This window comes from Balaenoptera musculus, chromosome 3, assembly GCF_009873245.2.
Source record: "Balaenoptera musculus isolate JJ_BM4_2016_0621 chromosome 3, mBalMus1.pri.v3, whole genome shotgun sequence".
NCBI lineage: Eukaryota > Metazoa > Chordata > Mammalia > Artiodactyla > Balaenopteridae > Balaenoptera > Balaenoptera musculus.
Window position 1 is genome coordinate 144,163,425 of NC_045787.1, and position 27,043 is coordinate 144,190,467.

General features: G+C 37.9%; 1 protein-coding gene across 4 annotated transcripts in view; it reads left to right on the forward strand.

Moving 5' to 3' along the window:
* The first annotated feature begins 918 nt into the window (after nt 1-918).
* RNF145 (ring finger protein 145) overlaps nt 919-27,043 on the forward strand; it is a 65,614-nt gene continuing 39,489 nt past the window's right edge. The window contains exons 1-3 of one of the 4 annotated variants that reach the window (XM_036846322.1): nt 919-1,259; nt 8,471-8,674; nt 16,755-16,863. In XM_036846322.1, the coding sequence (XP_036702217.1) occupies nt 8,491-8,674; nt 16,755-16,863 (293 nt within the window). In that variant the 5' untranslated portion in view covers nt 919-1,259; nt 8,471-8,490. Of the gene's footprint in view, nt 1,260-2,659; nt 2,764-8,470; nt 8,675-16,754; nt 16,864-27,043 lie in introns of those variants that run through there. The other 3 variants (XM_036846323.1, XM_036846320.1, XM_036846324.1) reach the window with 3 other exon arrangements.

Sequence of the window (27,043 nt, forward strand, 5' to 3'; positions counted from 1 at the left end):
AGGGGCCGAGGGCCAGGGGATTTGTGGAGGGTCGTGGTGAGGCAGGGAAGTAGAAAAACTGGAGAATAAGGAGTCCTGCCAAAGCCCAGAAGACCAGCAACATCCTTGATTCATTCTGTGCACAATGTGTTTCAGGCTTTGTATCGTGGGTAAGTGCGGAACAGTTCCTGCCAAGGTGTGTTCACATTTAAATTAAGGTAGGAATGCTGGTCAGTGCTAGGGACTTGGACAGAACAAATGGATTTCCTAACCTTGGGAAGGGGGTGTGTACACTAATCTGTTTTTAACCGTGGACTAAAAGACAAACACATACTACTTGATTTCATACTACAGTAAAATTCTTTGAACAAATTCTTTAAACCAAGGGGTCGGAATTTTAAAATTACAGATAGTGAATTGTTCTAATTCATTTATTCATACATCCACTCACTTATTCAACAGAAGTTTATTGAGCGCCTATTCTGTGCTAGGCACTGCTGAGCCATCACAGATGTGGTCTCTGACGCCAAGGAGTTGACAGTCTAGACCAGTCAGTAAGGGAGTTAAAAAAAATTCTGGCATCATTGCTCCTGCGGCTGCATCGGGTGAGAATCAGCCCTTCCAACTCTCCCCCGTGGTCCTGGCAGGTAAGTATGGGTGTGAGCGCGTGTGGCTCCTGGTGTTTGGGGAGTGTGAAACAGCACGTGTCAGAATGGCGCGTGTCACAGTGCGCGTGCAGATGTCGGCGTTGTACGCGTCTCCATTGCGGCGGGAGCCCGCCAGTGTGGGCTGCGGGAGGCTTGTGTCTCCCGCCCACTTACCGGAGGCGGCGCGGGAACCACCCGGCCAGAGCGACTGCGAGTGACCGCGTGTGCGCGCGCGCCCGTGCGGGGGAGGGGCGCGCCGCGCTGGCAGCGCCGCGCGCAGGCGCAGAGCGCGGGAGCGCGGCCACCGTCGCGGCAGAGCGCCGGGGGCTGGAAGAGTGAACGAAAGGGGTCATGGCTGCCGCCGGCTGCTGAAGAGCTCGGCCCGCGAGCGCCTGCCGCCGCGTACGATGGTGACCGCACGGGTCGGGCCGCTGCCGCCGCCGCTGCCGCCGCCTCCCAAGACGCTGCAACCAAGGCCCGGCGCGGAGGAGCCGCCGCTGTGAGCCGCGCCGTCCCGGCCCCCGCCGCCACCGCCCGAGGAGAAGGAGAGGGCAGGCGAGAGAGCCGGGGAGTTGCGGAGTCCGTCTGTCCGCCGGCGGCGCTGCCCCGCGGGGAAGGAGGCCGCAGCCTGAGGTGACCGAGCCGTCCGCCCCGGCCGGCCCACTCCTATCCCGGCGCCCGGTCCGCATGCCATATCCTCTCTCACCCCCCTCCCCCTTCCCTCCTCCCTTCCCCCATCCAGTCGCCCGCTCTGTCCTCTTCTCCCCCTTCGCCCCTTCCCCCGTTCGCCTCCCTCCTCTTCTCCCAAGCTTCGGCGGCGTCCACATCCCCTCTTCACCCGCAGCGCCCCTCTCTCCCTCCCAACCGCCAGTCCCTCCCGCGGTCCTCCTGGCCCCCCCTTCGGCTGTCTCCGACTCTGCCCTCCCCTCCCGGGGCCCAGCTTAGAGCCCCCTTTCCCGGCTCCCGGGCCTTGTTCGCCGCCTTTCCACCCTCCACCCTCCTGGAGCTCTCTCATCTCCCCCGGCATTCCTTAGATGCCCTCGCTCTGAGCGCTCCCCCATCGCCTCCCCAGTACCCCATTTCGAGGCCTTTTTTAAGCCCCTTTCTGAGCAGCCCCTTTCCTAGCTGCTCCTTTCTAGCTCCTTTCTTCCAGTTCCCACTTCCAACTTTCCTTCTTTTTCGTTTTTGTCCACTTTGCTCACAAGCTTCCCTCCCTCTTTTATTTCACCCTAGTCTTCTTTGGTTTACGCAGCCCCAAACTCAGCTTCTCCCCTTTCATTCGGTTTGAGGTTGTTTGGGGGTGCGGAAAGGCCTGCCAAGTCATTCTTCAAGTGGGGACCCATTTGCTCTGCATGGTGTCTGTCAGTCCTTTTTTTACAGTAAAAGGGGTCCTCATCCCTTTTTGTCCCCATCGCTTCCTCTCTCGTTTGCCATCCTTTCCGCATCCCCCTCCACTTATGCTTTTACCAACCAAGGACCCCGAGACCCTTGCCCTCCTTCAGGAATGGGTCCCCTTTCTGTTCAGGGATGAAGAACTTCGCCCGTGTCTTTCTTCAGAATCTTTTTGGTGCGTGGCGCGGCCGAGCCAGCACCCTTGGCCAGACAGGAGGGGAGCTCCCTGGCACGGGCCTCTCTCCTGGCAGAGTTTTTGTGGACGTAATCCCTTAGCCCCGCGGCAGCGCCTGCTTTGCAGCGAGCTGGGTTGGGGTTACTATAGTTCAAACGCAACTGAGATCAGCAGGCGTGGGGGGCGGGGGAGGAGGTGCGGGGAGAGAGGAAGGGGGCTTTGCAGTGAGAAGGCATCAAAGATTAATGGATGGCTTTGCATCGCAGTCTGCAGTAAACAGGAAACTAGTTTGAAAGGAAAGGAGAGGGACTGTGTCTTTTTATTTTTTAAAATACGGACTGTGCAGTTCTGGTGAATCTTGAATCCTGCCCAAAGGATGAGCTGTCGGTGCTGCAGTCATGACCCAGGCTGAGCGCCCAATGACAGAGAGAGCAGTTTTTATTTCCTCTGTCTGGCTGCTTAAGTTGAAGGATGGCCCTTGTATTCAGAGTGGACTCCCTATCTTTGTCTATTTGGAGATGACCAGAAACCACAGAATTGCTAGTAGTTTATGTGGAAATCAGGTACAAAGTTAGCTAGCAGTGAGTGGGAGTGGGGAGGGCCAGCTATATTTAAAACTTGTGCCAATGCTTATGTAAGAAGTGCGTTCTTCTCCCTGGTATCTAAGTTTTTGGCTGAGTTTACTTATGATTTTAGGTTTTTGCTCTGCCCTCTGACATTTTCAGGGATATGGACAGCCAGAAAATCTGTCTTTCTGAAGATTGGCTTTAGCTGATGGTAGAATTTTGTTTTGTTTTTCAAATTGGATTGGACAAAGATGATGAATGATAGTTTTTCTTCTGTGCTGAGGGAAAAAGGTGTAAAAACTTTCGGCATTAAATTATCTAATACTGTACTGAATAATTTTAAATTGGATTATATGGCATTCTTTGTTTTGTCCAGGAGATGTGAATTCTGTTCATTTTTTGGGTAAGATAACATTTTCATTTCTTTTTCTTATTTAACATAATTCTTCAGCAGATGAGAAGAGCTATGACTTTAAAAACTTAGGTTTTTCGTATTGTTGATGATTTGTTTGATTTCTTCATATTCAAAACCAAAATGTAGTGTTTTCAGGAAAGTGTAGAATGAGGCCCCCTGTGTGTCCTAACCACAAACGTGAAGGATGAACTGTGCAATGTTATACTTGTACAGGACATTCTTGTGTTTGTAAGTAGCAACTTGCTGCTTCCAAGCCTGGGAATGTCATTTAATGAAATCGTTTGGTCCTCTTTTTGGTTAGCTTTTTTTTTTTTTAATTTTATTTATTTATTATTTATTTATTTATCTATCTATCTATTTATTTATCTATTTATCTATTTATTTATTTATTTATCTATTTATTTATTTATTTATCTATCTATTTATCTATTTATTTATTTATCTATCTATTTATTTATCTATTTATCTATTTATTTATCTATTTATTTATTTATCTATCTATTTATTTATCTATCTATTTATTTATCTATCTATTTATTTATTTATCTATTTATTTATTTATCTATCTATTTATTTATTTATCTATTTATTTATTTATCTATCTATTTATCTATCTATCTATTTTATTTATCTATTTATTTATTTATCTATCTATTTATCTATCTATCTATTTATTTATCTATCTATTTACTTATCTATTTATTTATTTATTTACTATTTATCTATTTATTTATTTATTTATCTATCTACCTATCTATTTATTTATTTATTTATCTGTCTATTTATTTATCTATTTATTTATTTATCTATCTATTTATTTATTTATCTATCTATCTATTTATCTATCTATCTATCTATCTATTTATTTATTTATTTATCTATTTATCTATTTATTTATTTATCTATCTATCTATTTATTTATTTATTTATGGCTGTGTTGGGTCTTCGTTTCTGTGCGAGGGCTTTCTCCAGTTGCGGCGAGGGCTTTCTCCAGTTGCGGCGAGCGGGGGCCACTCTTCATCGCGGTGCGCGGGCCTCTCACTGTTGCGGCCTCTCGTTGCGGAGCACAGGCTCTAGACGCGCAGGCTCAGTAGCTGTGGCTCACGGGCCTAGTTGCTCCGCGGCATGTGGGATCTTTCCAGACCAGGGCTCGAACCCGTGTCCCCTGCACCGGCAGGCAGACTCTCAACCACTGCGCCACCAGGGAAGCCCTGGTTAGCTTTTGTTGAGCCTTTTTTTTTTTTTGCTGTTATTGGAAAAAAAGGATGGATTTTTTTTTTTAAAGCTGTTTTACTGTGTATTTAGTTTTCATTACTTTCTGAGATGGTGTGGTGGAGTGTTATTTTCCCAGTTCTTTTCACATTTCAAGGAGGAAATTTAAAAATCATGCACATTTGTGACCACCTAGAGGGGTGGGGCAGGGAGGGTGGGACGGAGACGAAAGAGGGAGGAGATATGGGGATATGCGTATACGTATAGCTGATTCACTTTGATATAAAGCAGAAACTGGTGCACCATTGTGTAGCACTTATACTCCAATACAGATGTTAAAAAAAAATCATGCACAGAAGGCAAAATGTACGTAACTGAACAAGGCAGGAAGTATCTTATATACTTGGCTTTAGAGAGTGTCAGGCCTTTGAATTTTCTTTGCCTTCAGCTCTTCTGCTTATTTTCGAGGCTTATTTGGTATTGTTTTGGTTTTAAGAGAATTTTGAGCTCCCTCTGACTTAGAATATGCTCATTAGCACTAACAAATCTAAGAAAAAGATAAATTAGGCTTGAACCAAACATCTTAGTGGTATAATAATCTCTTTACCCCAGTAGAGAAGGCTCCATTTTTATTTCACGTTTTTAAGTTAGTCATTTGGCACATGTGAGTGATTTCAGGTATCTGCAAGTAACATATATTTCAACATTTTGTTTAGGTGTTGGTTTAGTTTGTGGTGCCGGAGTGTGGTTTATGGTATTTGTCTGTGATGGTCACCACCCTATCATGTGGCACTTCTACTGCAGAAAGGTTCAAAATGTGTTTTCCCCCCACCTCTCATTTGTTTCCACAGCTCTTGTGGGTAACATTTTAGATTTGGTTTTCTGTGTGTTAAACTTGTTTCCTCCATGTCCCTCCCCTATACATGGCCAGTTTGCCAGTGATGTACTGAAATATCACTCATATACAGAAATAAATGAAACATGTAGTAAGCAATATATTTGTTATTCAATGGGATATTTCATTCTCTGCAGGCAGTAGAGTTTAGGGATCTGTCTTGGATGTTCTTTTGTATCAATAGCTTTAGGAACCCAAAATTTTCTTTTTATCCTTGTTCTGTTTGTGAGGCAAGAGTAGTGGTAATTAAGAGGGAATGTATACCATTCTGCTAATGGCCTTTTGTAATAGAAATATGGTCCTCTGTAAGAACTGGGAGATTTTTTTCCTTAGCATTTCAAATTTTGATTTCTAATGCAGGATTGGTTTAAATTTTTTTCTTTACCCCTGTAAGAGCTACAATAAATAGTGAAAGTGGGCACAGTTAAAAATAATGAAAACATTAAAAACATACAAAGGCTCTAAGTCAGATGAAATAAATATGGACCACGAATATTTTTTATTTATGTGTGTATGTATGCATTTATGGTTGCGTTGGCTCTTCGTTGCTGCGTGCGGGCTTTCTCTAGTTGTGGCGAGCGGCGTCTACTCTTCGTCGCGGTGCACAGGCTTCTCATTGCGGTGGCTTCTCTTGTTGTGGAGCACGGGCTCTAGGGCTGCGGGCTTCAGCAGTTGTGGCTTGCGGGCTCTAGAGCGCAGGCTCAGTAGTTGTGGCACACGGGCTTAGTTGCTCCGTGGCATGTGGGATCTTACTGGACCAGGGCTCGAACCTGTGTCCCCTGCATTGGCAGGTGGATTCTTAACCACTGAGCCACCAGGGAAGTCCTGGACCACAAATATTAACTCAGTAATTGTCTCTTTTTGTTGTTGTTGTTACTTACAAAAGCAGTAGTGATTTATATTGGATTCTAGAATATGGAAAAATACTTTTCCATTATAGAATAAAGCCTGTCAGTGATATTTTTACCTAGGTCCATGGTAATTTTCACACTGGTGACTGGTGGTTTGTGACAAAAATCTATCATTTGTGTACTTTGATATGAATTCCAAGAGTGCATTGAGTTACCAGTTTGACCACCAGAGTAAGTAGTTACTTTCTGTGTATTTCCTTAAGTCATCTAGATAGCTTAGGCACATTATATTACACTTTTTACCAAGAATTTATTTTTTCAAGTGGGCTGCTCCCCACCAAGTAATACATGGGTATACTGAAACATTTGGCAAACAGAAAAAGATAGAGGGGAATAAAAATCACCCCAGGGCCACTGTTGAAAGGATGTTAATGTGAATATTTTGGTGTATATCTTCCCAGAATATATTTTTTTTCTTAATAATATTATGAGCTTTGAGAAATTTAGGTTCCTGAATGGCATAATTTGTAATAAATGTTGATTAGAGATTTTATTTCTCAGCGCTTTTTTCTCCTTAGGACACAGCTATTTGGTTGTGATTCTCTCACAATATTATCTTTTTCTTATGTAGGAAAATTATTAAAGCGGTGTTGTTCTTTTAAAGTAATCAGAATTACAGTTCTTATTTATAAAAATGTTAATTCTGCATTATTGGTAGGATATACATAACATTTGGGTAGTGGGAATGATATGTAATAAATCAGTTTTTAAGTGATTGAAAAACTTATATTAATGGTTTGCCAAGTTGAGCTGCCTTTTTTTTCCCCCAGCTATCTGAGCTAGGAAGCTATGAAAATTAGAGGGTGAAATGGAAATACTGACAAATATTTAACCATAGCATAGCAATCTGTCACTATAATTTTCTTCAGAAATCAATGTTTTCATTTGTCCTGTAATGTCTGAAATTACTGCCAAAGCTAGAAGTGTGTTTTGCTTTCTCAGCAAAGTTCTTAAAAGAATATTGTCAGAGCCAACAATCTAGAATTATCATTACTCCTAAAATTGTCCTTTACCACTTCAGTTTGTTCTCTTCTCTTGTCTATAATTCCTTGGATTAATTTGCAGCTGTATCATGTAAAGCAGTATTATGCCAAATTGTCCTTTTAAATAGTAGATTGTCTGGGAGATCCTTCATTTCCTTCCTTTTTTTTCTTCTCCCCATTCCACCACTACTAATCAACAGCTAAGCAAAGACAGAGGCTGCAGACCCACAATGCCTGACTTCTTCCATGTGCCAGCATGTTTGTGTGTCAGGCGAAGAATTTAATGAGCTTTTTCCTACTTTGAAGGCAGATTGTGGGAATTTCAGACTAAGTTTAATTTTAATGATTCAAGGAAACAATATTGCAAATAATGTTATCTTTACCTATATCATGAGTTCTCTGAACTGTATCTATATCACATAAATTTAGTACTTCAGTTTTGATTTTAAGTAATAAGGAAAAGGATAGACTACGAGAAGCTGTGCGCTAAATGTGCAATCATGAAATTCTTATTGAGTAACTTAGGCTTTTTCATGTAATAACTATTTAAAATTTGCCCTCTTTTTAAAAAGCTGCATAAATCTCAAAGATTTTTATAGGAGTGAATTTTTCAAGATAATTGGACAAAGGTTACAGTATTCTTATAGGGTGTTTTGTTAAATGCCTAGATTTGGAATTAGGAGGTTTTTTTTTTTTTTTTTTGACCATGCCATGCAGCTTATGGGATTTATTTATTTACTTATTTATTTTTAGCTGCATTGGGTCTTCGTTGCTGTGTGCAGTCTTTCTCTAGTTGCGGCGAGCGGGGGCTGCTCTTTGTTATGGCGCGCAGGCTTCTCATTGTGGTGGCTTCTCTTGTTACGGAGCACGGGCTCTAAGCGCACACGCTTCAGTAGTTGTGGCGCGCAGGGTCAGTAGTTGTGGCGCACAGGCTTAGTTGCTCTGCGGCATGTGGGATCTTCCTGGACCAGGGCTTAAACCCATGTCCCCTGCATTGGCAGGATTCTTAACTACTTTGCCACTAGGGAAGCCCAGGAGCTTTTTATAAACAAATTTTGAGGTCTGAACATTTCATCAGAGTCTTAAAGTTGAGCAGACCTGAGAGAGTCCATGTGAAAACACAATACAAAGCTTATTTCCTAAATATCTAGAAGTAGTAGATGTGTCTAAGGAGCTTTTTTTACATTGTAACATAGTTTTTGTGTAGTATGTGAGAATCCATTAGATTGATAAGAGGATATCTGAAAGCTATTTGAGGTAACTTATTTTTATATATTGTGTCTCCTGAATTTTAGGTCTGCTCCAAGAAAAAAACATGGCTGCAAAGGAGAAACTGGAGGCAGTGTTAAATGTGGCCCTGCGGGTGCCAAGCATCATGCTGTTGGATGTCCTGTACAGATGGGATGTCAGCTCCTTCTTCCAGCAGATCCAGAGGAGTAGCCTCAATAACAACCCTCTTTTCCAGTATAAGTATTTGGCTCTTAATATGCATTATGTAGGTAAGTGTCTACAGTATCTTTCTTAAGCTTCTGGTGAGCATTCTGATTTATTTTATGTCTTTGAATATTCTTAAATTTGGGTAAAATGAAGTCCTTTTACATTGAGATGACAGTAATATAGTTGATGAATATGAATCTTGTTTATAGTCTTATTTGTCTTACAATTGCACATGAATTATTAGGGGTAGAGGAAAACAGACAGTGTTGGATTTATTTTACTGTATGAAACGAGAAGGCAGAAGAAAACATTTTATTTTTTAATTTATTTTTTTCTTCTAGGTTTATAAGATATAATTGATGTACATAGAAGAAAACATTTTAGATTTTAATATGAATAAAATAAATAACAGGAAATACCTTCCCAGGCATTTGGCCTGTTCTAATTTGTCATTATTTTGGGATTTGGTAGTAATTCAGAAAGTAAGCTTTTTAAAATGCAGTATTTTTATTGTTCCAAAACATTAGTATCATTTGAAGGTAAAGTATTCATTTCAGTTAAATGAAATATGGAAAATGATATTATAATATTAAGAAAAGTGCTCCTTGAAATATAATTGATATGATTTGGAGTTAGTGGTAGAAATAATGTGGAAAGAAATTAGAGTTAAAGGTTAAAGAAATTAAAGTCAAGAAATACAGGCAGGAGGCAGATAAAATCCATCTAGAATAAAAGTCATGATTCTTAATTTTTAGGTTAGTTTTTGTTTTATATGTAATAATAGCAACAATATATTTTCATTTAACATTGCTGTTTTATAACTCAAGATGTGGTTTGAATGATGTACTGTAGTGGTTTTATTAATATTTTTATTATTAGAATTGTCTGTCAACAAGTATATCTTTTTAAAATTTGTAAAGCTTATCTTTTATAAAATTGTTAAGGGTTGTCCTGTCTCTATGAGACTTATTTTTATCTATAAAAGAACTTTCTGCGTTTCAGAACTTAGCCCTGAGAACCCCTTACAGCTCTAAGAGATTACCAAGTAAGCCATTGTGGGAAGGAGTGTGGTATAGTAGAAAAGACAGTGCACGAGAGGCAGAACATCTGGGTACAATAAACTCATCTCTCTTAGTTGGTACTACCTTGGGAAAGTCTCTGAAATGAGAAGGTTCTTTTATGCTGCAAAACACTAATTCTCAGCCCTTTATTCAAGGCTTGTATGTTAGCCAATTTATGGAAAATAATTCCAGTCTGTAGTAGAAGAACAATTGGGTACTTGGCTTAGAATTTTAGCTTGATCAGCTAAAGTAATTCGTACTGTGGTTTTAAAAATGTGATTATCATATGTATTATTTCTGAATAGATTGAAATATTTATTATAAAAACAGCTGCCTAATAACCAGAAACATTAATTGCAGAAATTGTATGGGTCCTAGTACAGTTGCAGTTCATACTCACCAGCTTATAACTTTGGGAACTCAGCTGAGCCTTCTTTTTTTTTTTAAGAATTTATTATTTATTTATTTATTTTAAAATACAGTTTTATGCAAATAAAAACAAAGGACAGATCATTGGAATTTCTGCCCTCCTTAAGGAAAGACATCAATACTTTTACAAGCTTAGCCTCATTCAGATAGAATTTGGAGGCTTTCGGTCTTCTTTTATTTTTATTTATTTATTTTTCATTGCTGCATGCGGGCTTTCCCTAATTGCGGAGAGCAGGGGCTACTCTTCGTTGCGGCGCGTGGGCTTCTCATCTGCGGTGGCTTCTCCTGTTGCAGAGCACGGGCTCTAGGTGCACAGGCTCAGTAGTTGTGGCACACAGGCTTAGTTGCTCCACGGCATGTGGGGTCTTCCTGGACCAGGGCTCGAACCCGTGTCCCCTTCATTGGCAGGAGGATTCTTAACCACTGCGCCACCATGGGAGCCCCAGTTGAGCCTCCTTAAATACACTTATTACATGCTATGGTAGAGTAAGCTCAGTGATTGCATGAGTAGATATTTTCAGCTTGAACAGTTTTTTGGTTAGAGTAACCTCTGTGTCAGTATTATGTAGTGTTTATGTAATGTTCCAGTTTACAGAATTTCACCCTTAAATAAATTTTTAAAATTGGTAGTTTATGGTTCAAAAACCAAAAAGCATAAAAGGTACACAGTGAAAAGTGCCTTCCTCCTATCTCTGTTCCTCATCCACTAAGTTCTCACTTTGAGTCCCAACAAGTAGCTATTTTTATTTCCTTGTGTATAATTCTACGGATATTTTTATGCATGTATAAGTAAATATAAAGATATATTGATATATAAATGTAAATATAATATAGAAGTACAAATGTATATATTTCCCTTTTTAGTACAGATGATAATACTACTCTTCTGAAACTTTGTTTTAACTTAATGATGTATCATAGAGCCATAACTGCTGTTTTTAGATATTTACTGTTTTTTTACGTTGACACTTTCTGTTCTGCCAAATCTTAAGATTCTGATTAACTCTTGAGGCCTCACTCTCCCCCCAGCCCTCCAATTCTGTTTCATAGTGGCACAGTACCCTTGTATGGCTGTACCGTAATTTATTGAACGAATTACTTCATTGGAGGATGTTTTAGATAGCTTCTGTCTTCTGCTGTTTCATTCAGTGTTGTACTAAATAATTTTGTATAGCCATCATTTCAAAAGGTGCAAATATAGCCTTGGGATAAGTTACTAGAAGTGAAACTGCCGGGTTAAAGAGTATATATACATTTGTACTATTGATCGATAACGCTCTCCATAGGATTTTACTATTTTGTACCTCCACAAACGGTGGATGAGAGTTCCTGAAATCCTATATCCTTATCAAAACAGAGTTATCATACTTTAATATTTGGCTGCTCAGTAAGTGAAAAATGGTTGTTTTTTAATGTAGTATTAATTTGTATTTCTCTTATGAGTGAGATTGAATTTATTCACGTGTTTTATAAAAACGTGTATTTCCTCCTCTGAGTTGTCAGTACATGTCCCTTGCTCACTTTTCTATGGGTTTGTTAGCCTTTTCTTACCAATTTATGGGAGTTTGGTATATATTAGGGAAATAAACCCTGTGTGATGAGTTGGAATTATATTTTCCAATTTCAGTTCTCTTGATTTTGCTTCAGATTTTTTTGACATGCAGAATTTGTTTTATGTGATTGAATTTATCATTTTTTTCCTATAGCTTTAGGATTTTCAATCAATTAAAAAAAGCCTTCTCTGTTTTTGAGTTTATAAAGAATTGTCATGTTTTATTGCATTATTTTTGTTTTATCATTTTTTACATTTAAGTCTTTTGCTCCATTTAGAATTTATCTGCTTGTACAGTGTGTTTTATTCCATTTCTAAACTTTTTCTTCTGTTTTTTTAGTTTCTTATTATTGAGGATTTAGATTATATTTTACTGTCTGATAGAATTAGTCTCTTCATTTTTCTTTATTTCCCTCTCTGAGTTTTTTTGTTATTATTAGTTTTCTATATAAACTTCAGAATTATCTAATCTTGTTCCAAAAACAACCCTGTTGACCTTTTTGCTGAGATTGCAAACTATTAAAATTTTAAGTTAGGATGAAGAGAGAACTTAAGGATGCTAACTCTTCCTTAACACAGAGAGACTTGCTATGTTCAGATTTCTTTTGAGTCCTTCTGGAGTGTTTAAAGTTTTCTTTATATAGGTCTTAGACTTATTGTTAAGTTTGTTCCTAGGTATTTTATCTTTTTTATTACTATTATGAGTTTTTTTTCCCCTTTATAGCCTCTAATTGTTTGTTATTAAGAGCTTAAAAATAAAGGTGGGCAGTGTTAATATTTTTGCTTATGGAGTATAATTGTACCTTTGAACTTAGAAGCTTTCCAGTGTTGGTTCTGTCTGAGAACAGCAAAGAAAAGTGACTGTCCAAATGTAATTGGTGGAATGTTAATTATAGAACTGTTTTGCAGCGTATAGGATATAAAAAGGGGAATAGAAATAATATTGAAAAGGAAGAATGGGGCCATTTGTGAAAAGCCCTGAATACAGATGTTAGGTATTGTGCTTAATTTGGTAGCTAGTGATGGGTCAGTAAGGAATTTTGAGCAGGTGAGCTGCATCTTAAAATTGATTAGGCAATGTTGTATAGGATAATAGGTTGGGGAGGGGAGAAACTGGAGGTAAGAAGACCAATTAGGATTTTAGGCAAGAGGTAATGAGAGCCAGAGCTAGCATGGTAGCAGCAGCAAAGGAAAGAGTGGATATGAGAATAGTTCTGTTGTAACTGCAGTCATTGAAATCATTAGCGACCTAACATGTAAAACTCAAACTTCATTTATATCCCTATTCTGCAGACCTTTCCATGTTTGTGAAGCTGTTGACCACTTTCTCTTTTTTAAAACTGTTTCTGGATTCTTCTAACTTATTGACCATTCCTTCTGACTCTTTTACTGTATTTTTTTCTTTGGACTTCTTTAGTCTTGATATTCCCAGAATTTGTGTTTAATTTTCATCTTCTGTTGTTTGGGTGATTTCACATAGTTTTGGCTACAAATCTCTATCTACACTTTTCACAGCTTTTTTGACCACCTTAGCCTATGGTAGTGTTCCTCCTCTTTGATCCCATGGTATCCAGTTCATACCTCCACCATAGCACTTATTGTGCTGCATTCTAAGGGTCCATATGCTCATCTATCTTCCTAACTAGATTGTTAACTCCTTTAAGGTAGGATTGGGGTTGTCTATTATCTCAGTATTCCCAGTACTTAGCTAGTGCCTGGTGCTGAATAAATGAATTTCTAACTACCGTTAGATATCTCCACCTAAATATTCTACAGACACCTCAACTTATTACTGAACTCATCATCTTTACTTCAACTCAAACCTCTTCCTTCTTGTGTATTTCCTGTCTTAATAGCAAAGCCATCCTCTCAGTTATCTAAGCTAAAAACATCAGAACCATCTTCACTTCCTTGTTCTCAACCACTCACCAGTAGATCACCACTAAGACGTATTTGAATATGTATCTCATAGCTGACCCTGCCAACTCTATATCCAAAGCTACTGTTTTATTCCATGTCTTCATTTTTTCCCCCACTGCTAAAATAATCCTTTAAATATTAGAAATTTCTATATTTTGTTAGGAAGATTCATCAATGTTATTTTAAGCAGGTCATCATTTTTAAATACTGCCAGTCTTGCTTTTTAATTATACATTACTGTTGGGTTAGCTTCATCATTATCAATTTAGTTTGTTGTGTTCTGTTTGGATAATCCTATAGCATGAATAGTGATGCATATTTGCATCTGCAGTAGTTTTGTATTTTTCAAATAATTAGATTATGTATACAGTTGACCCTTGAACTGTGCAGGTCCATTTATATGTGGATTTTTTCAGTAGATACGTACTACAGTACTACATGATCCACAGTTGGTTGAATCCGTGGATGTGGAACTGTGGATACGGTGGGACAACTGTAAAGTTACACTCAGGTTTTCTACTGAAGAGGAGGGGGAGGGGTTGGTGCTCCTAACCCCGGCATTGTTCAAGGATCAACTGTTTATTGTAGTTCGGATGATTTATTCCTACTGCTCTTATATCAGCATAAGTATTCATAATCTCTCAAAAATCTTCTTGTGTGATATATTTTATTATCACAGAATTATTTTTTCACTGGAATGTGAAAATGGGGGTATAGGTGAGCCATATGGTTTTTGTTGTTTTTTGTTTTCTTACCTCACCTAAATGGTATCTAAAGGATCTGAGAACGTTAGCCCAGGCTAAGCTCCTTATTATCATATTTAAGTCTTTATACTGAGGCTTTAGCCACCAGTTCTATCAGCATCATCTCCCAGTACCCTCCCAATACTCTTTCTATTTACACCAGAATCTAGTCTAGCCTATAGAATTTACTGTCTCCTGAAAATATCCTTCGTGCTTTCATGGCTTTTGGACCTGCTGTGTTCTTTTTTCTTAGAATGTTTCCCCCTTTTCTTAGCCTAGTAAAGATCCATTCATTCTTTGAGGTCCAGGTGAAACTTAATCACTTAACCATAGCCCTTCTAATTTTTGTTTAATAGAGCACCAGTAATGTATCATACTTTTGTTCTTGTTTGTTTTTTCACTAGACTGTGAATCTTTTTTTTTCCTTTGGATTTTCCATGTCTAGGAATGCATATGGATCATACTTTACACATAATAATGTTGGTTGAATGACTGAATAATTGAAAGAATGAATGAAATGAGTATGTTCCATCTAGAGGATTTGGCAGCTCATTTTATGAGATGTGCAGGAGAAGGGAAAGATAATATCTGGAAAGGAAAACGATAGTTCATTAAAAGTCAAGAATTTAAGGGAACGTTTCATGCAGTAGACTGATTAGAAAATCCTTCAGCCACAAACAGTAAAAATGCTTGCTAAATATAATAAACATCCTTTTAAATACTTCTAAGGTCCTGTGAGATAGGGATTAACACAATTATTTGGGGGAAATTATTTTAAGAAGTGAAAAGCAGATAGAAATATGTATCTCTGGCTTCTGCTGGGTTGTTCTTGAAGTTCGGATGTGTGGGAAGTCTGTAGTCTGTAGCACCACTCCTGTTTCTTTAGCTTTAAGCATGATCGATTCAGCATGAGCGAGACATTAGGTGCTAAGAAGGGACATCTGTGCCCTAATAAAGACTCATTCATAAGAGGAAAATAAACTAGGATCAGATTTTTGCAAGACATAGAATGTTACACTGAGAGGTTCAAAACTTTTGAAGGTTTTAGAGCAAGAGAGTTGTCTAAATGAAAGTGATAGTTTTGGGAATATTACCCTGGTAACAAAGCATAGGATGGATAAGGGTGGGAAGAGACAAAGAAAAATAGCAATTAGTATCAATAAATTATTACATTACAGAGCGGATTAAGACGGGGCATAGGGACTGGAAAGGAGGGGTAACGTAAGAGATCTGTTGAGGAAGACTCAGTGGGACTGGGTGATAACAGGGGACTCAGGTTTGAGTCAGAGTGAATGGGATTTAGGAGAGTGAAAGAGGGTGAGGTGAGCTAGCTTGTTGAGGGAGGAGGATGGGAGCTCAGTTTGTACTTATTGTATATGAGAACCTTTAAGTGGAGTATATCTCAGGCATCATGAGCTACGAGATGTCTACTTAGAATAGGAAATGAGTAAGGTTTTTTGCTTATGTAGTGGGTTCTCAGAACTATTGTTGTGTCATCTGGAATGGTATATTTGAAACAAGAAAATAGATTCTTTGAGCTAGATACTTTATATAGAGAATAGAAGTTGTTCAGGAACTAAATTTTCTGTGTTCACTTGAGAGGGTGAAAAGAAAGTAGAGGGGAGGATTTAGAGGGTAAAAGGAAATCCACGTCACAGAGCCAGAGAATAAGTTTTGAGGGTAGTTGCTTCAGATGCTGGGACAAGGATTAAACTTGAGTCTTAGATTTGTCAAGTAGGTAATTGTTGACTTTCAAGTTTCTTTAGAGAAAAGAAAAGGGGGTTTGTAGAGGATCTAAGATTGTAAAGGGTAAAGAGGGAATAATAGTTAGAAAATAGAGGCTTTGGTACAGATAATTTATAACATTTGTCAGTGGAATGAGAAAAATAGGTAATAGGAAAAGGAGAAATAAGTGTGGAGAGAAGTTTTTCTTTAAGACTGGGGAGAAGAGCCCTGCACATCCTTTGAAAAGAGAGTTGAGGATGGTGTCAAGGGAATGATTGAAGATATAGGAGGTAGAGGGTCTTTTGGAGTTGGAAAAATAAAATCTGAGTCACATAGAAAGCGCAGTCATAGAGAGGGACAGTAAGACACTCAGTTCTTCTGGGACTAGAGAATGAGAGAAATGGCATAGAAGAAATAAGGAGACAAGGAAAGGTAGATGATGGAGTAAATCCTCTTGTACCTTTGTGTGATATATTTGATTATAAAGTAGAAAAATTTACAAAGGAAATGAAAAATGCTTTATATTTTTAATAGAAAAATCCATACTGATTTTGCTGTCCTAAACTTGCTTTGGTAGTGAAGTAAAAAACCTCAAAGTTGTTGAAACCTAATTGGGAAGTAATTTACTTCAAGCTCTTTTTATTATTGTAATTAACTGGAAGACTAAATTAGAATCGAATTTTATTTATATCTCTCTTAACTTCTACTACAGGTTATATCTTAAGTGTTGTGCTACTAACCTTGCCCAGGCAGCATCTGGTTCAGCTTTACCTATATTTTTTGACTGCCCTGCTCCTCTATGCTGGACATCAAATCTCCAGGTAAGAATGTGAGCCATTTTTGAAATGTATGACTGAATTTAAAGTTTTCCTTTACCAATAAAATACTCTTCATGAACACTGTTAAGAAGCTGAGGCTTTGGTAGGTATCCAAAACAGACTTTTTTTTGATACTTGTTTTCTAAATGAATATTATCATATAGGATTAATAGCTGGGGTTATGTCTCAAAATTTTTTTCTGCTTTTAAAAACAATCTTACTATGAAACGGACCTTAAGGGTATGTTTACAAAGATACCCATGAGCTTTTCTTTATTACCTGAGAAAAGAATATCCAAAGACAGGATACAGGAACTATTTAACAATTACGGACTTCATTACTGTCATCATTTTAGGAAGTCGGTTTATGATGCATGAGTTATCAGCATAAGGTGCAACCATGTATATAGTGGATGATTGATATAAATTATTTCACGAGGTTAATTGTATAGCTCAGAACTTCTGCCTCTTTAGAAGTATTGTCTGTTTGTCTTGGTCTGCTGGTCCTAAATTTTAAGACTCTGGTCTGCCAATGAATATGAGCTTCTTACTTTGAAACAATATTAAAATTGTTAATATTGTTAACAGTAAATGTAATGGGGTAGAATAAGTATTGTGGGTACAATATTTGTTTTGATTGAAATGTATAACTGTAGCAAAATGTACTCCCAATTCTAAGAAGAGTGGCAGTTACTTTGCATATATAACAAGATATAATTTTCTAGAGGTTTGAAACACAGATTTTGGTGTAGGTTTGAAATTTAATCTTAGAAATAGCATTTTTGTATTACTAGAATTGAATGGTTGACTTTTAAAAAACCTTTTTCCCCCTGATTATAAAATTATACTGTTCGCTGTAGGCAGTTTTTGGGAAATATAGAAAATTTAAAGGCAGTAGCAATCACCTGAAATTATACCACCCTGAGATAGACCTGTTAAGATTCTGTTATTTCCTTCCAGTTTTTTAATACCTTCCACTTTTCACCACTTCATTGGGTACAAAAGAGTGACAGTTACTAACAGTCACTGACTCTTGGTCCCTTTTGCTGAAGCAGGACCTCCATCTTCCTTATTTCATCTAGTTATTTCCTGAAGTCCCCCAAGTATTTCCCAGAAACTCAGTCTTCTCACATTCTTCTCCTCTGTTCCTATCTGGTTGATTTCCTCTGCTCAAAATGGTACCTGGAGGGTGGTGTCTTACTCTTTAACTTCTGCTGCTATCCTTGCCCAGGGTATGTTCTTGGATGTCAGAATTGCAAAATATGGAGCTGCAAGAGCAGTGCTGCATGTTTGTAATTGTCACAGTGTTTCAAATCAAGCTGCTTTACTCTAGGCTTTTCTAATTTCGTGTCACACAAGTATGTCCCTGTGTCTTAGCCTCCTTCACGGGAACAGCTTGAGCCTTTTACTATAGCATCTTTCTCCATAGAGCCTAGACTAGGAGTCCAAGGGCCAGCACTGACTCAGACAACAGGATATCCTTCCCATTCCAGGACCACCAGTCCCAAACCCTGACGCAGTCTGTTCCTGTGGCCTTACCCAGACACTTCTGAATCTCAGCTCAAGCTGGAGACACTAACCTATCTTAATTTATTCATTTTTAAATAAAAATGGTATCTATGGAGTATAATGCAGTAGTTAGAGCATGGGCTCCTTAGTCACCATTTTAGTGTGTAAAATGAGTGTTTGGGCACCTAAGAATGACATATCTTTTGGAAGAATGGATGGGGATTGGATAGGTTCAAATCCATGTTTCTCATTTACTGCTCTATAACCTTAGTGTCACTTACCAGAAAGGTACATCTCAGTTTCTTCACCTGTAAAATGCTGATAATATTTTAAGGGGCTATTAATAAAGATTCATTAAGATTAAGCATTTAAAACTCTTAGCACAATTTCTGACACATCATAAGTGCTCAGTGAATTTTAACTTTCTTATGTCTTGCTTTTATTATGCAGCGATGTTTTGTGAGCATTTTCCTGTGTTGTTAGTCTTTAAAAAATGATTTTTTTTCATGGCGGGGTATTCCATGGTATAGCTATATAATGCTATCTTTTTAGAGTTGATAGGATTTTGATGATCAATCAAAGAAATCTGAAAGTTGAAGGTAGAGCTATTAAAATTGTTATTTTTATATGTTGTTATAATTCCTGGTGAAAGAACAGTGAACCAGCACTTTCCCCTTATGGTTTTTTGGTTTCCATGAGGTTTAGTGATGTAGTGATGGCTAAAACCTTGTATCTCTATTTTTATCTGCAGTATTATCATCCAGGCTTTTCTAGAGAGATCAAAATTCTGTTATGTAGGGATAAAGGGGACCCTAACAGTGTCAGAGATAAAGAAAGCCTTTTTCTAACCATTTTTCTTTGCCAATTTCAACGTTTTACTTTTAGTTTATAGGAATGTTTTTTCCAATATTTAAGGTTTGTTTTCATTATCAGAAAATTTATATTTATTTTAAACAGTAAAAAGAATTGTAATAAAATTTTACAGTGTGCAAAAACATTTCTTGTTTTTTATTTCATTTTGATCCTTCTTATAATCCTTTGAGATTTACAGATGAAAAAAAACTGAAATTGGCCAACATCTAGGAAGGCATGATCCCAGACTTTAACTTGAATCCAGGTTTTCGGATTCCTAGTTCAGTCCTGTTAGGGAAATAGCATGGTTAGTGGAAAGAAAATTAGTTTTAGAATCAGTAGGATGTGAAGTAGTTTCCCTACTTAGTAAATATGTTACCCTGGCAAGTTGATTCTTCGAAACTGTAAAGTAAGACAATGCCTATCTTATGGAGTTAGTTTTGATGTTAAACTAACAAATTTCAAGTTATGGCATATTTTAGTATTTCTCTTTTTAGTATAATTGACACTACATGGTGCTATCTCAAAAAGATTAGCAAAGATGTGTTAATCCTTGAATTATTAATAAAATGTCACGTTTAATAAACTTTGTGTCTTGAAGGTGTCTCATTTATAGACTATTAAGGCTGAATTTTTTAGTTTAAAAAGTATAAAGGTTCATATTTCATGTGGCAGCTTCCTAAACAAGTATCTTTTTAAAAAAATAACAGCTTTATTAAGATATAATTCAGATACCTGTTTAAAGTGTACAGCTCAATGGTTTTGAATACGTTCACAGATCTGTGTAAATCATCACCCCAATCAATTTTAGAACATTTTTATCACTCCAGAAAGGAACCCTGTATCCATCGGCAGTCACTTCCAATTTCCTACCAATCCCCTTCCCCTAGCCCTATGCATGTCAGTCTGTTTTCTGTCTTTATGGATTGGCTTATTCTGGACATTTCATATACATTGAATTGTATAGTATGTGATCCTTTGTGCCTAGCTTCTTTCACTTAGCATGTTTTCAAGGTTCATCCATGTTGTAGCATGTCTCAGTACTTCATTTTTCCGTCCAGATCATATTTTGTTGTATGAATATAACACATTTTGTTTATCCATTCATCCATTGATGGACATTTGAGTTGTTTCTGCTTTTTGGCTGATACGAATAACACTATGAACATTTATGGTTTTTGTGTAGGTGTCCTTTTTGTGTGTGGGGGTGCATATACCTTGGAGTGGAATTGCTGGATCATATAGTATCTATGTTTAAACTTTTGGGGAACTACCAGACTATTTTCTAAAGTGGCTGCACTATTACATTTCCACCAACAGTGTATGAGTGTTCCAGTTTCACCACATCCTTGCTAATACTTGTTGATATCTGTCTTTTTCAGTATAGCCATCATAGTAAGTGTGGACTGATATTTCATTGTGCGTTTGATTTGTATTTCTCTGATGGCTAATGACGTTGAGCATGTTTTCATGTGTTCATTAACCATTTGTAAGTTTTCCTTGGAGAAATGTTTATTCAGATCCTTTGCCCATTATTTACTTGGGTTATTTGTCTTTTTTAAAAAATTGAGTTGTAGGAATTCTTTACATATTCTAGATACAAGTGCCTTCTCAGTTAAATGATTTGCAAATATTTTCCAGCATTCACTCCAGTCTACTTATATCAAGGTAGAGTGTAGTATGGTCCTGAGAAGGAAAATCAATACCTGGATAATTTAAATAATTAATTTGATACTTCAAAAATTGGCTGTAGAAAAAGACATTTGCAAGTATTAATTCCTTATATTGAAAATTTCATGAACTCTTGAAAAGCTGGGTCTCTCTTTGCTTTAATTCATGTATAGGCATACCTTGTTTTATTGGGGTTTGCTTTGGTTTGCAGATACTGCAGGTTTTTTTACAAATTGAGGGTTTGTGGCAACCCTGCATCAAGCAAGTCCATCAGTGCCATTTTTCTAACAGCATTTGCTCACTTCATGATTCTGTCACATTTTGGTAATTCTTGCAGTGTTTCAAACTTTTTCATTATTATATTTGTTATGGTGATCTATGATCAGTGACCTTTGATGTTACTATTGTAATTATTTTAGGTCACCACAAACTGCACCCATATAAGATGGCAAACTTAATAAAATGCTCTGTGTTCTGACTGCTCCACTGACTGGCCATTTCCCCATCTCTCTCCCTCTTCTTGGTCCTCCCTATTCCCTGAGACACAATAATATTGAAATTAGGCCAATTAATAACCCTACAGTGGTCTCTTAAGTGTTCAAGTAAAAGGAAGTGTCATGTCTCTCACTTTAAATCAAAAGCTAGAAATTATTAAACTTAATGAGGAAGGCATGTCGAAAGCTGAGATAGGCTGAAAGCTAGGCCTCTTGTGCCAAACACTTAGCCCAGTTGTGAATATAAAGGAAAGGTTCTTGAGGGAGATTAAAGTGCTACTTCAGTGAACACATGAATGATAAGAAAGCTAAACAGCTTTATTGCTGATATGGAGAAAGTTTTAGTGGTCTGGAGAGAAGATCAAACCAGCCACAACATTCCCTTAAACCAAAGCCTAATCCAGAGCAAGGCCCTAATTCTCTTCAATTCCATGAAGGCTGAGAGAGGTGAGGAAGCTGTCCAAGAAAAGTTTGAGGCTAGCAGAGGTTGGTTCATGAGGTTTAAGGAAAGAAACCATCTTCATCACATAAAAATACAAGGTTAAGCAGCAAGCACTGATGTAGAAGCTGCAAAAGTTATCCAGAAGATCTAGCTAAGATCATTAATGAAGGAGGCTACACTTAAGAACAGATTTTCAGTGTAGACAGAACAGTGTTATATTTATAAGGAAGAAGATGCAGTCTAGAACTTTTATACCTAGAGAGGTCAGTGGCTACAAAGCTTCAAGGGACAGGCTGACTCTATTAGGGGCTAATGCAGCTGGTGACTTTAAGTTGAAGCCGATGCTCATTGACCATTATGAAAATCCTAGGACCCTTAAGAATTATGCTAAAATCTACTCTGCCAGTGTTCTATAAATGGAACAACAAAACCTGGATGACAGCATAACAGTTTACAGCATGGTTTACTGAATATTTTAAGCCCACTGTTGAGACCTACTGCTCAGAAAAAGATTCCTTTCAAAATATTACTGATCATTGGCAATGCATTTGGTTGCCCAAGAGCTCTGTCAGAGATATATAACAAAATTGAATGTTTTCATGCCTGCTGATATAACATCCTTTCTGCAGCCCATGGATCAAGGAGTAATTTTGATTTTGATCTTCAAGACTTACCATTTAAGAAATACATTTCATAAGGCTATAGCTGCTGAAGATAGTGATTCCTCTGATGGATCTGGGCAAAGGAAATTGAAAACCTTTTGGAAGGAATTCACTATTCTACATGCCAGTAAGAACATTTGTGATTCATGGGAAGAAGTCAAAATATCAACATTAACAGGAGTTTGGAGGATGATTCCAGCCTCATGGATGACTTTGAGGGGTTTAAGTCTTCAGTGGAGGAAGTCACTACAGCTGTGGTAGAAATAGCAAGAGAACTAGAGTTAGAAGTTGAGCCTAAAGATGTGACTGAATTGCTGGAATGTAACAACAAAAACTGTAGCACAGGGCTTCCCTGGTGGCGCAGTGGTTGAGAATCTGCCTGCCAATGCAGGGGACACGGGTTCAAGCCCTGGTTTGGGAGGATCCCACATGCCGCGGAGCAGCTGGGCCCGTGAGCCACAATTACTGAGCCTGCGCGTCTTGAGTCTGAGCTCCGCAACAAGAGAGGCTGCGATAGTGGGAGGCCCGCGCACCGTGATGAAGAGTGGCCCCGCTTGCCACAACTAGAGAAAGCCCTCGCACAGAAACGAAGACCCAACACAGCCATAAATAAAATAAATAAATAAATAAATATAAAAAAGTGTATATTAAAAAAAAAAAGGAAAAAAAAACTTAAAAAAAAAAAACAGAACTGTAGCACATGAGAAGTTGCTTCCTATGAATGAGCAAAGACAGTGGTTTCTTGAGACGGAATCTACTCCTGGTGAAGATGCTGTGAAGAGTATTGAAATGACAACAAAGGATTTAGAATATTATATATTACGTAAACTTAATTGATAAAGCAGCGACACGGTTTGAGAGAATGGATTTTAATTTTGAAAGAAGTTCTACTGCCGGTAAAATGCTATCAAACAGCATTGCATACTACAGAGAAATCCTTCATGAAAGGAAGACTCAGTGTGGAACACTTCATTCTTGTCTTTTTTTTTTTTAACATCTTTATTGGAGTATAATTGCTTTACAATGTTGTGTTAGTTTCTGCTGTATAACAAAGTGAATCAGCTGTACGTATACATGTATCCCCATATCCTCTCCCTCTTGCTCTCCCTCCCACCCTCCCAATCCCACCCCTCTAGGTGGTCACAAAGCATGGAGCTGGTCTTCCTGTGCTATGCATCTGCTTCCCACTAGCTATCTATTTTACATTTGGTAGTGTATATATGTCAGTGCTACTCTCTCACTTCATCCCAGTTTCCCCTTCCTCCACCCAGTGCCCTCAAGGCTGTTCTCTATGTCTGCATCTTTATTCCTGCCCTGCCATTAGATTCATCAGTAGCACTTTCTGAAATTCCATATATATGCGTTAGCATATGGTATTTGTTTTTCTCTTTCTGACTTCATTCTGTATGACAGATTCTAGGTCCATCCACCTCACTACAAATAACTCAATTTTGTTTCATTTTATGGCTGAGTAATATTCCATTGTATACATGTGCCACGTCTTCTTTATCCAATCTTCTGTTGTTGGACACTTACATTGCTTCCATGTCCTGGCTATTGTAAATAGAGCTGCAATGAACATTGTGGTACATGACTCTTTGAATTATGGTTTTCTCAGGGTATATGCCCAGTAGTGGGATTGCTTGGTCGTATGGTAGTTCTATTTTCAGTTTCTTAAGGAACCTCCATACTGTTCTCCATAGTGGCTGTATCAATTTACATTCCCACCAACAGTGCAAGAGGGTTCCCTTTTCTCCACACCCTCTCCAGCATTTATTGTTTGTAGATTTTTTGATGATGCCCATTCTGACCGATATGAGGTGATATCTCATTGTAGTTTTGATTTGCATTTCTCTAATGATTAGTGATGTTGAGCATCCTTTCATGTGTTTGTTGGCAATCTGTATATCTTTGGAGAAATGTCTGTTTAGGTCTTCTGCCAATTTTTGGATGGGGTTGTTTGTTTTGTCGATATTGAGCTGCATGAGCGGCTTGTATATTTTGGAGATTAACCCTTTGTCAGTTGCTTTGTTTGCAAATATTTTCTCTGATTCTGAGGGTTGTCTTTTCATCTTGTTTATGGTTTCCTTTGCTGTGCAAAAGCTTTAAAGTTTCATTAGGTCCCATTTGTTTATTTTTGTTTTTATTTCCATTTCTCTAGGAGATGGGTCAAAAGGATCTTGCCGTGATTTATGTCATAGGGTGTTCTGCCTATGTTTTCCTCTAAGAGTTTTATAGTGTCTGGCGTTACATTTAGGTCCTTCATCCATTTTGAATTTATTTTTGTGTTATGGTGTTAGGGAGTCTTCTAATTTCATTCTTTTACATATAGGTGTCCAGTTTTCCCAGTACCACTTATTGAAGAGACTGTCTTTTCTCCATTGTATATTCTTGCCTTCTTTATCAAAGATAAGGTGACCATATGTGTGTGGATTTATCTCTGGTCTTTCTATCCTGTTCCATTGATCTATATTTCTGTTTTTGTGCCAGTACCATACTGTCTTGATTGCTGTAGCTTTGTAGTATAGTCTGAAGTCAGGGAGCCTGATTCCTCCAGCTCTGTTTTTCTTTCTCAAGATTGCTTTGGCTATTCGGGGTCTTTTGTGTTTGCATAAAAATTGTGACATGTTTTGTTCTAGTTCTGTGAAAAATGCTATTGGTAGTTTGATAGGGATTGCATTGAATCTGTAGATTGCTTTGGGTGGTATAGTCATTTTCACAATGTTGATTCGTCCAATCCAAGAACATGGTATATCTCTCCATCTGTTGGTATCATCTTTAATTTCTTTCATCAGTGTCTTATAGTTTTCTGCATACAGGTCTTTTGTCTCCCAACGTAGGTTTATTCCTAGGTATTTTATTCTTTTTGTTGCAATGGTAAATGGGAGTGTTTCCTTAATTTCTCTTTCAGATTTTCCATCATTAGTGTATAGGAATACAAGAGATTTCTGTGCATTAATTTTTGTATCCTGCAACTTTACCAAATTCATTGATTAGCTCTAGTAGTTTTCTGGTAGCATCTTTAGGATTCTTTATGCATAGTATTATGTCATCTGCAAACAGTGACAGTTTTACTTCTTCTTTTCTGATTTGGATTCCTTTTATTTTTTTTGTCTTCTCTGATTGCTGTGGCTAAAACTTCGAAAATTATGTTGAATAATAGTGGTGAGAGTGGGCAACCTTGTCTTGTTCCTGATCTTAGTGGAAGCGGTTTCAGTTTTTCACCCTTGAGAATGATGTTGGCTGTGGGCTTGTCATATATGGCCTTTATTATGTTGAGGTAAGTTCCCTCTATGCCTACTTTCTGGAGAGTTTTTGTTGTAAATGGGTGTTGAATTTTTTCGAAAGCTTTTTCTGCATCTATTGAGATGATCATATAGTTTTTCTCCTTCAGTTTGTTAATATGGTGTATCACATTGATTGATTTGCCTATATTGAAGAATCCTTGCATTCCTGGGATAAACCCCACTTGATCATGGTGTATGATCCTTTTAATGTGCTGTTGGATTTGGTTTGCTAGTATTTTGTTGAGGACTTTTGCATCTATGTTCGTCAGTGATACTGGCCTGTAGTTTTCTTTTTTTGTGACATCTTTGTCTTGTTTTGGTATCAGGGTGATGGTGGCCTCGTAGAATGAGTTTGGGAGTGTTCCTCCCTCTGCTATATTTTGGAAGAGTTTGAGAAGGATAGGTGTTAGCTCTTCTCTAAATGTTTGATAGAATTTGCCTGTGAAGCCATCTGGTCCTGGGCTTTTGTTTGTTGGAAGATTTTTAATCACAGTGTCAGTTTCAGTGCTTGTGATTGTTCTGTTTATATTTCTTATTTCTTCCTGGTTCAGTCTTGGAAGGTTTTGCTTTTCTAAGAATTTGTCCATTTCTTCCAGGTTGTCCATTTTATTGGCATATAGTTGCTTGTAGTAATCTCTCATGATCCTTTATTTCTGCAGTGTCAGTTGTTACTTCTTTTTCATTTCTAATTCTGTTGATTTGAGTCTTTACCTTTTTTTCTTGATGAGTCTGGTTTCTCGATTTTGTTTATCTTCTCAAAGAACCAGCTTTTAGTTTTATTGATCTTTGCTATTGTTTCCTTCATCTCTTTTTCATTTATTTCTGATCTGGTTTTTATGATTTCTTTCCTTCCGCTAACTTTGGGGTTTTTTGGTTCTTCTCTCTCTAATTGCTTTAGCTGTAAGGTTAGGTTGTTTATTTGAGATTTTTCTTGTTTCTTAAGGTAAGATTGTATTGCTATAAACTTCCCCCTTAGAACTGCTTTTGCTGCATCCCATATGTGTTGGGTCATCGTGTTTTCAGTTTCATTTGTTTCTAGGTATTTTTTGATTTCCTCAGTGATCTCTTGGTTATTTAGTAGTGTATTGTTTAGCCTCCGTGTGTTTGTATTTTTTACAGATTTTTTCCTGTAATTGATATCTAGTCTCACAGCTCTGTGGTCGGAAAAGATACCTGATATGCTTTCAGTTTTCTTGCATGTGCCAAGGCTTGATTTGTGACCCAAGATGTGATCTATCCTGGAGAATGTTCCATGACCACTTGAGAA